The sequence below is a fragment of the Spinacia oleracea genome, chromosome 4, assembly GCF_020520425.1.
Source record: "Spinacia oleracea cultivar Varoflay chromosome 4, BTI_SOV_V1, whole genome shotgun sequence".
NCBI classification, from domain to species: domain Eukaryota; kingdom Viridiplantae; phylum Streptophyta; class Magnoliopsida; order Caryophyllales; family Amaranthaceae; genus Spinacia; species Spinacia oleracea.
This window is the reverse complement of record NC_079490.1, coordinates 157,379,137-157,389,043: the sequence shown is the minus strand read 5'-3', so window position 1 is coordinate 157,389,043 and position 9,907 is coordinate 157,379,137. Positions and strand designations below refer to the sequence as shown.

Here is a 9,907-nt window from a genome sequence, read left to right as displayed (position 1 = left end):
TCAACCAAGTCCAGCCATCGATTACGTACCGGCATGATCCCGTTTGTCAAATGGGGGGAGCAAAACCTAAACACCTTGCGTCGTTACAATTTCATGTAAGTGTCTTCCGTTTTACATAGACATATAGTATGAGATAAGGTTCCAAACGACGGTTTGGTACACAAACAATAACTACATGGTGTACCAAACCATTCAGTTTCGGCCATGCATTTTCGATCCATATAAAACTGATTTGACCGAGAAAACACGTATTTTGGGGTATTACTATACCAAACGAGGGCATATAAAACACCAAATGTTTGATAGTGTACAAATGGGGGTTACAAGGGAGGAATGTATGTTTGTGGTTCATTGTAGCTCAATAATGTTTGATAAAACATATAACAATTTGTTCCTTTTATTCGTACGTAGGCTGTGATCCCGGGAACGACTTCCCGAGCAAAACGACGTCTATTGATGTGCTAAGCGTTGCAGACGGACAGACCCAATGAAAGGTAATATTAGCTTTCCCTAATCCATAATAACTAAAAACAGTCCCCCAATTAACGCGAACAAAACTTACGGGAATACGACACACAGATGTAATTTACATACGAAAGATATTGATGAAATTGTCCAACTCTTAAAATACGCTTTTTATTGATTATTACGATCTTTTACAAAGGAAACGTCGATTTACTTTGGGAGGAGAAAATACACAAAAACTATAAGACAAACGACGAATAATTTATACAACATCCAAATGCATGATTCAATCTTGTCGAGGCGGTGGAGGACGCGGTCCAGCCCAACATCAACAAGACGCGATGGCAGCATGTTTTCCTCTGTTATTAAATTGTGATCTTCAACCCACCGGAACCACCCACAAAATCGACATTTAAAATATAATTTATGTGGATTTGTGGTTGTCTGTGAAATCCTTAGTTCAGTTATGCAAGTGATGCATGTTGGACAACTGATCGTCTCGCACCAGAGCATCTTCCGGCCATCTACGCATCCCACGTTTGCCGGCGGTGACCTTAGGGAATTAGAACTATGAGACATTAGCCGGCGTTATTTGATTTTAAATTATTTAAAATGAGCTAGGAAGTGGCCAATTTCTTGTGGCTTATATAGCTGTGGTGGTCAAAGTCAAAGATTCTTTGACAAGCTTCCAACACTTTTGAATTTTTACTGAGGGAGGCGGGAAAATTCACGCTCAATGTTTCAAATTAATTTTGGAATTCTCCTATTACTACGTTGTTTGGGATAGGCCATTTCGTACGTTTGGGACCTTAATTTAAAATTAGTTTTTAATGTATCGTATTTCTTATTGGTTAATTAATCGTATTGGTTAATTAATCGTATTGGTTAATTAATCGTATCGGTTAATTAATCGCATTGGTAAATTATTTGTATTGGTTAAGGGACTGAATGTGTACCCGGTCGAGAAGTCGCCCAAATCTCATTTGGGTCTAGGGTTGAAAATCTAACCAATGACGGTATAAATCCGACAACGCTCACAAACCTTAGTAGTGTTAAGAACCCGATAGTTGATTTCAAAAATCCATTCAATCCGATTACCTTAGATTTACCTAATTCATTCACTTAGGAGGTAATTATCATTTTATAACCACATATGTATATAATTATGTAGTAATAGTCTTACTAAGTGTAATGTATGGTCGTATGCGTACAGATCGTGGTCATCATGAAATCATAAAATTTCAATTTTCGTATTTGCATAAATTAATAACACTTGATATTTTGAATATAAATATCAGGATAACATCATCGAACATCATAACATACATAAATTAAGACAACCATGTAATCTTACATTGTTCTATTGTTACGTAAACACATTTTATTCTAAGACGTGAGAATTTTCAATTTTAAACACATATTGTAAGACATAAACACATTATATTGTAAGACGTAAACAACCTATTAATGAGGTACTAATACTAATAAAAGTTCACAAATGTAATCATTACATTTTATTACTAATATTGGGTTTGGAGTCATTTCAAATATGAGTTAACAATGTTCGGACACCCTAGTGTCGAATAGGTCACGGCAAATTAAAGACCTATAATATCTGATTTTTAACACATTAAAGTACCATACACCCTTTACCTTCAAACATATCACTAACTTGTACATAACCCTAAATTCCGATTCTTAGTATTCTACTGTTTCATACCGACAATATGAGTGTGCCAAACTACTTATGATAACGAAACCACATTTCCCTAAAATCCAATTCTTAGTGGTCTACTGTTACATACCGACAATATTAGTGTCCTACAAGTCATAGTAACTAACCCTAAAATCCGATTCTTAGTAGTCTGTTGTTCCATACCGACAATATTAGTATCCCAAACTACTTATGATAACGAAACCACATTTCCCTAAAAACCAATTCTTAGTGGTCTACTGTTACATACCGACAATAATAGTGTCCTATACAAGTCATAGTAACGACAACACATAACCCTAAAATCCGATTCTTAGTAGTCTGTTGTTCCATACCGACAATATTAGTGTCCCAAACTACTGAATCAAACGAAAACATCACCAAAGTCGGATAAATTGTGTTCAACATTCAACTATTGATTTCACTCAACAATAAGAACAATTATGCAGATAACGTTAAATTGCAGTAGTTTGCATTTACTGGAAAAGTACTCTGGAGCGGTACCAAGTAATAAGATCAGTAAACCTGGTGGTACCAAACGACGTAATAACTTTTTAACCCACCTAGGTTGTTAGGAATTTATTTCACTACGTTTTTTCACCGACAACTTTAGTGTAGTATTCACTTCCCTTTATAGTTGACAACCTCCTTCCAGTGGGGACTCCTCAAACCAACCCACTTGTTTCTCCTTCTAGCTGTTCAAACCCTAATTGTTTCCAAATTCTCCACCGGAAAACCTGCCAAAAATGGACAAAGGCAAATCTATCCTTGTTTGTGATAGCAGCCGAACACTACTCTGCCACCCAAAAGCCATAATGTACTTCGAGCAGCCAAAATCTTCAAACGGGCCTGAATTGAACTACAACACCACTTACTACTCCATCGACGTCGAAGACGCAGAAAATGGTCTCCGTGTGCCGCACGCAATCAAAACTGACCTGAATATCCAGCTTTATTATGCCGTTAGTAAGTTGCCTTACCACCCTGTTATGTTCCCTTGTTCTGTGATGGTCACCTCTGCAGGTAAAATCCTGCCTGCACACCACCCTTTAATTACGGACCACCCTAATATGCATCTTGGGTTTTGGGCTTACTTAGATTGGTGTTCCAACCGGCTTGCTGCACAAGGGTCGTGGTTGTTGTACCCGAACAACCTCCTTGCTGTGGTAGACCCTAGACCAGCTGTAGTTGTGGACGACCTCCCTGTGTACAATTTCCCTGATTCCAGGAGCCACGTTTTCATTGCATCCAACTCTCATGCTATTCATGTTATGAGTGTGGAACATACGTTTACTGGGGTGGAAATTACTGTTGTTCCAAGGTATTTTCAGACCAAACGACGGGCTTACACTGAGGTGTGCTTAGAGGGAAAGACTATGGTTGGGACGGAGGTTTCCGCCTTCATACCACGAGGTACGGTGGTCGTTGCATGGAACGCCCTATCCATGACCAGACCCTCATTCAGAGCCACCTTCTTTGAGATGTTTGCAAGGCACCATCCATCACTCATGGTCGTTACTGAAGCCCGAATAAGTAACAACGACTGCAGGGAGCTAATTAGCAACTTACCAGGAGAATATCAATCCAAATGGTTTGAGAATCAATGCGGAGGGGTAGTCCTTATGTGGCGGGGAAACGACTTGTTACCAAACTACAATGAATCTGATTTGGGTTCGGCCAACCTCCTGTTTACTGTCTTATTTGAGGTACTTCATTTAATTTCTTATTTCGGTTCCCAACGCTTTGTTTTACACCGTCTGGTACTTCCATTAGGGTACCAAACAGGTATGCTTACTGCATTGGGTTGACTCCATAGTACCAAACAGGTGTACATAGTACTGCATTACAATGCATACCGGTATTTTATGGGTGAGTATGGTACCGTTATGGGTGAGTATGGTACCGCTACCGCTATTATTATGTCTCATATGAACTATGTAATGTAGACAATTAGAAAACATTTAAGTTGATTGTAATCGTTTATTTGATTTATGCAGTCGGTGAAGCTCCAGAAGCAACCACTTGCGCGTAAACTGGAACTGTAAGCGCCAGAGTCTGGAGCTATTATACACAATTTTCCCCACCAGTGTGTGTGTAGTACTTATTATGTAGGGTGGTTTTTACCTATAGTATAAGAACTTAGTTAGGTACTAGCTTAACTACGGCGTAGTATTTATCGGCATAGTATTCATCACCATGACGTATTTAGTTATTAGGTTTGGGTAGATTTTTCTATCCTACTTCTATGGCGTAATAGTAACAGGTAAGTTATTTGTTGTTGTTCAGACATTGCCTACCTTTAGCTCGTCGGAAATGTAATAGGTGTATTTTATAGTTTCAACCTAGGCGGCGCTGCCTTCCATGTAATATTTTGCGGATGATGCTTTTCGTATTACTAGTCTTATTCTTATTCTTCATACGTATTATTCGTCTTTATTTTTAAAAAAAAAGTACTGGTGTTACGACAAGATGTAGTACCCCTATAACTTTAACAAATAGTCGTTCTATAACAGATACCGCAAAAACACTAACACAAATACTGTAAAACATAGCAAACACGAAGTAGGGTACCAAATTACCGAATTATACATGGTTTAGTACATAGCAAACACGAAGTAATTCAGAGTGCTGTGTCAATTATGAAAATTCAGTTTACGAAAGTATCTAAAGTAACCTTATTTAAGTTACGACATCCTGTAAACCCCAAATTGGGTTACAAATTGAATCATATGGTTACAGAGGAATGCACATATGGTAAAACGCCATAATTCAGACTTATTGGATGGAAGTCAATCAAGTTCAAATAACGTACCACAAAGGTAGATTTATTGGGTGGATTTCACCATGGAAATCAATTCTAATTCTTCGTAAGGTCATGACAACCGAGCAGGTCTTGAGTGAATACTGGATTACCACTGGCGCCATGTATAGAATGCGTTCCACACCCACCCTCATTGACTAAAAAACCCGGATTGGACTGCAACAAGTGTTTAGTAGTTGGTTGATAACTACGGTGATCCCCATGGGAGGTTTCGTTCACAACCTGGAAACTATGTCGGTGCTGGTTATGATTTGCAGGCATACAATGAGTCCCGGCCTCTTGATAATTTCCACCTCTGTTGCTGCTGTTACTGGTGAAGTAACAAATGGAACCAGCATTCTGGGACATTTGCGACATCTGAGATATTTGCACTCCACTCAAGTTTGCGACATTTGCACACCATTAATGTTCTGGGACATGTGTAAACCGGATAGGTTTTGGGCAATTGGACCACCAGATATGTTTTGTGACATTGATATACCACAACGGTCTTGGGACAAAAGTACGTCACCACCCTCCGGGGTCATACGAATCCCACCCACAGACATGCGAATTTCTGTCTGTCCTGAGGGAAACAAATTTGTGGCAACAACTCCACTTACTCTTCCAGATGACTGTATACATGTCAAACGCTAATAAATACAAGCTAAATGTTGTTGACGGTTAATAAACATTTAATAACATGAGTGGTACAAAAGGACACGAAAAAAATCACCTGAAACTGTTGAACAGATACCCCATTGTTGTAGTTCTGCTGAGGGTATACCATAGTCCCCCTTACTTGCCCAGCCATTTGAGGCGGGTAATCAGCACTATACCCTTGGAAATATCACAAACTCAAATCAATATTTGTTTAAATAGAATATCACAAACTCACAAACTCACATCAATATTTGTTTAAGTTTCATTTGTAGCGTATGTGATTCACTCACATATTGATTGTGGGATCCCCAACCAGGATGGAAGGTGTTTGGCGGCTGCACGTAGTTGTGTTGAGGAAGGCAAGTGTTCTGACAATTGCTGGTTTCTGGAAAGTCTTGTGGTACAACACTCTTGTTTTTCCTGACTTGCTTCCTTGCGGGGTTTTTATTCTCACCTGGTTGTAAAAATCTTTTTTCACGAGTCCTGTGAGCCTTTAAACCACCACGCGGAACAGGATCTTTAACCATAATAGGGGGGGTAAGTGTGGTAGTATCATCCCCAACGCTGTTTGGAGGTTTGTTAACGGAGCCTGGTGTCGTAGGACCAACAATCGCCATCCTGTTCCCCCCGGAAGTCAGTGCACCAGCTTCGTTATCACCAACTGCTGAAAGAGCATCACTCTCATCAAGACGTAACACAATATTCATAATACCTTCTATGACCAAATCCAACTTCTGCTCGGAAAGTGATCCACGGAGGGCAGCAGGTTCCACCGCAAGCGCTTAACTTCTTCTGTTTTCTCGGGATCATGATAAGCAACCTTCACAAGAGTGTGCTTGCGTTGTATATCTTTCCTCCATCGGTCAACTATATATCCAGCAGGCACATTTTCCACATCCTCCACGTCCAACACCTTAATGATGTGCCTACACATAATGCCGTGGCACTCGAAATGTTTGCAGTCACACTTTGCAAAAGAGGTCTCCTTGTTAAACATCACGACGTATATACGCTTCCGGCCTGCCAAAGATATTTCCTTTCTCAAGAACTTGGACCATACCCATACTTTGTCAGACACCATATGCTCAACCTCCACATCAGAAACTACTTTCGAAGTAATAGGTGTTACGTAACATACCCGCATACATTGGATCTGGACTTCAACGAACTTCGCATCCGTATATAGTTTCTGGAACTTCCTCTCCACAGCAAACTCTCCAACCAAAGACCGAGTAAAACGACAGCAGTTCACATCAGCAGCTTTTTCATCATTGGCCCTACTTTCCATGGCCTTGCAGTACCTAGGAGCAAACTGATATAATCTCGTATTCTTCTTCAAGTACCCGTCGAAGAAACTGTTAATACTCTCAACCCTCTAGGTCGTCTGCATCCCCGCCCAAAAAATATGCTTCACATATGCAGGTATCCACATTTCTCGCTGATTATACAACCCTATACATTTAAAAAAGGTCATTAGGTAAATTAACAACAAAGGAATTGAACATGAAAGACATTCTCACCAAAGACAATGCCATATATGAAATACCTACCACATTGCACATGTAAATCAAATATTTATTGCAGTTTGGTACATAATTAAATGAAAACGTGTACCAATCCAAAATGTTATCGCGGTTTCGTATGATGTATACTTTACCATATCACGATTAGAATTAAAAGTAGTACCAAACCATGATAAATACCTACTAGCCACTTGTAGCTTTCCTTAGCCTCCTTCAGCTTGAAAGTTTCCACCACTTCAGCCCAACCTTCTTCGAATTCAACAGGGGTCAAACTGTTGTATATGACATTCTGTAGGGCAACTTTTATTTGGGGAAAATCAGTCATCGAACCCAATTTTCGGCTGAACTTCTGCATAATATGCCACATACACCAACGATGTCTGGTTTTAGGCATTGGCATTGCTATTCTAATTGCCTTCCTCATAGCCGCATCCTGGTCGGTCATAATAGCATCGAGAGCTTTACCCCCCATACAAGACAACCATGCCCTAAAGAGCCAAACGAACGTTTCCGCGGTTTCATGAGACACTAATGCACATCCAAGCAAAAATTGTTTGCCCATGGTGATTCACCCCAACAAAGTTCGAAAATGGCAACTCATACTTGTTTGTCAAGTACGTGGAGTCAAAACAAACCACATCCCCAAAATACTCATACGCGGCTCTGCTACGAGCATCAACCCACATTACATCCTGCAACTTCCCTGTTTTATCAAGCCGGTGGAGATGGAAAAATTTTTGATTATCCTTTGTCATTTTATCTAAATAATTTATCATTGCAACAGCATCCCCATTTCGTAGCCTCAATCGCATCCTCCTATTCAAAATATTATGCCAACTTTCTTCGTAAAACCAATATTCTCTACACTATTCCTTCTTCCCGCTAAGTTATTGAAAATCTGAGCCACAGGTGCACCTGAATCGTGATCATTTTCAATCTGTTTCAGGATTGTCTGAGTTATTTTCCTGACCCGGAACATGGAAATATGGTTGGACTTGGTAGGAGTGGGAATGTGGTTCAAATGTTCAGTAACAACACTCTTCACAACCCATAAATTCTCTTTGGTCCGAGCCCCATATAGCATAACAGGGCAACTACACTTCTTCGTCTTCCTCTTAAGAATTGGTTCCTCTGCGCAGGTAACTACCCTGCCATTCACCATCCGCCAGTATTTTGGCCTTCCATGACACTCACACCTCCAAACATAGGTCCTCAGGGAATTCGATTTGCCCGTTTCACTGTCTTTCACCCCGCTCTTATTCCCTCCCATACACACTACACCAAAACCTTGTTGCTCCCCATAGGATCGAAAATAGTTATTCAATGCTTCCCAATTAGCAAAAGACATTCCAACAGAAGGGGTCGGTAGAACGGGACCTTTGTTCCGCTTCGTAGGAGTTGTATACATATCTGCGTTAATGGTTGAAACCCCATCTCCATCACCAGGGCCGCCAATGTCTCCATCCTCCATACAAGTAGTGTTTCGCCCCACTCCCATTTCTCCGGATTCATCATAATTATCATCATTAACCTCATTCAGGTCATCATCATTTTCAATACACAATTCTTCATCTAATTCATCTCCTTCATCTAATGCTTCATCATAATCATCCACAACATCATCCTCGTCATCTTCCCAACGTTCTTCACCAACTTCTACCTCCTCAACTCCCCCATCTTCAGACTCTACACCATCACCTACCCCATCATCTTCGTCAAACCCATCATCACTACAATATTCCCCTACATCATCCAACAACTCTTCCTCCCCATCCAATTCAAGAACCTACATAATGAAATTTATTGTGTTTAATTTGGAGTATGGTACAGGATTCCGATACCAAACCTTAAAAATGTTTACCAATGAGTTCGTGTTCCCCATTGCCTTTTCCTCTTTTAACAAAATGTTTTCCGTAATTTCACAATTTATCAATAACAATACCCTAAATTTTATTCCAATCATCGTTGAGATCCTAATTATTATCCCAATCATCTTTATCCTAATTTTTCCCCCCATATTTCGTAACCAAATTCAAACCGTAATTTCAACATTACTCAAATTTATAACATGGATAATAAAAAAATTCATACCATAACTAATTCTCAGTCTCTACTCACTGAATTGAATGACCTCGTTTTAATAAATATTTCGAAATTATTTTTCCACTAATAGTTGAATGCATTTATTTTATGAAAAAATGAAATATTTGGTTTATTTACAACTAATTACGGAAACTTGGAAACATACCTGGTTTAATTGCAACCTCCTTTTGCTTCCAACCACTCCTTCACCCTCCTTAGAAGTTCTCATTTCCGGCGCCTACCAATTTTTGGCCAACTTATCCACGCCTACTTCATGACAAACACCATACACAAGGTGAGCCCATCTTCCACATTTGAGGGCTTCATTCATACGGATTTCAAAATTTTAATCAAACAAACCAGATCTGAAAGATAATTATGAAATTGGGGGAAGAAACTGGGGGAAGAAATTAAACAGAATAGAAATTAAAGTTTACGGGAAAAAAATTATGCAAATAATTTCACCATTTTTGCCGCCTAAAATTTCAGCAGTGACATTGACGCAATTGGGGAAATTTTCACTCTCTCTACAATTTCACTAAAATTCCATGGCGCTAAGCATTAACCCCCATTTCCTTTTTCTTTTCTAACTAAAATGACCCCACTTCTGATTTTAGTATTATTCTATTGCTAGTATACCATTTAAATGGTATACCTAGT

At 39.4% G+C, this 9,907-nt stretch overlaps 3 protein-coding genes across 3 annotated transcripts; all 3 read right to left on the bottom strand.

The window, feature by feature from the left end:
- Positions 1-4,819: 4,819 nt before the first annotated feature.
- Positions 4,820-5,814, bottom strand: LOC130460123 (uncharacterized). The gene is made up of 2 exons (XM_056827790.1): positions 5,716-5,814; positions 4,820-5,614 (listed from the first exon to the last, which is right to left on the bottom strand). The coding sequence occupies exons 1-2, from the start codon at positions 5,791-5,793 to the stop codon at positions 5,378-5,380; spliced, it is 315 nt and encodes a 104-aa protein (XP_056683768.1). The 5' UTR covers positions 5,794-5,814; the 3' UTR covers positions 4,820-5,377.
- Positions 5,815-6,357: 543 nt separating this feature from the next.
- LOC110791022 (protein FAR1-RELATED SEQUENCE 6-like) lies at positions 6,358-7,637 on the bottom strand. The gene is made up of 3 exons (XM_056842490.1): positions 7,346-7,637; positions 7,163-7,188; positions 6,358-6,975 (listed from the first exon to the last, which is right to left on the bottom strand). The coding sequence occupies exons 1-3, from the start codon at positions 7,635-7,637 to the stop codon at positions 6,358-6,360; spliced, it is 936 nt and encodes a 311-aa protein (XP_056698468.1).
- A 348-nt stretch (positions 7,638-7,985) lies between these two features.
- Positions 7,986-9,791, bottom strand: LOC130472069 (uncharacterized). Its single transcript, XM_056842488.1, has 2 exons — positions 9,414-9,791; positions 7,986-8,951 (listed from the first exon to the last, which is right to left on the bottom strand). The coding sequence occupies exons 1-2, from the start codon at positions 9,474-9,476 to the stop codon at positions 7,986-7,988; spliced, it is 1,029 nt and encodes a 342-aa protein (XP_056698466.1). The 5' UTR covers positions 9,477-9,791.
- Positions 9,792-9,907: the final 116 nt, after the last annotated feature.

Excerpts from the sequence above, each read along its gene's own strand:
- LOC110791022 (XM_056842490.1), bottom strand. The coding sequence starts at position 7,637 with ATGGGGGGTAAAGCTCTCGATGCTATTATGACCGACCAGGATGCGGCT. Across the intron at positions 7,189-7,345 it reads AAGCTACAAGTGGCTAGTAG|GTATTTCATATATGGCATTG; the intron begins GTATTTATCATG and ends GCAATGTGGTAG. Across the intron at positions 6,976-7,162 it reads CATATATGGCATTGTCTTTG|AAGAATACGAGATTATATCA; the intron begins GTGAGAATGTCT and ends GGGTACTTGAAG.
- LOC130472069 (XM_056842488.1), bottom strand. The coding sequence starts at position 9,476 with ATGAGAACTTCTAAGGAGGGTGAAGGAGTGGTTGGAAGCAAAAGGAGG. Across the intron at positions 8,952-9,413 it reads GGAGGTTGCAATTAAACCAG|GTTCTTGAATTGGATGGGGA; the intron begins GTATGTTTCCAA and ends TTCATTATGTAG.
- LOC130460123 (XM_056827790.1), bottom strand. The coding sequence starts at position 5,793 with ATGGCTGGGCAAGTAAGGGGGACTATGGTATACCCTCAGCAGAACTAC. Across the intron at positions 5,615-5,715 it reads TATCTGTTCAACAGTTTCAG|TCATCTGGAAGAGTAAGTGG; the intron begins GTGATTTTTTTC and ends ACATGTATACAG.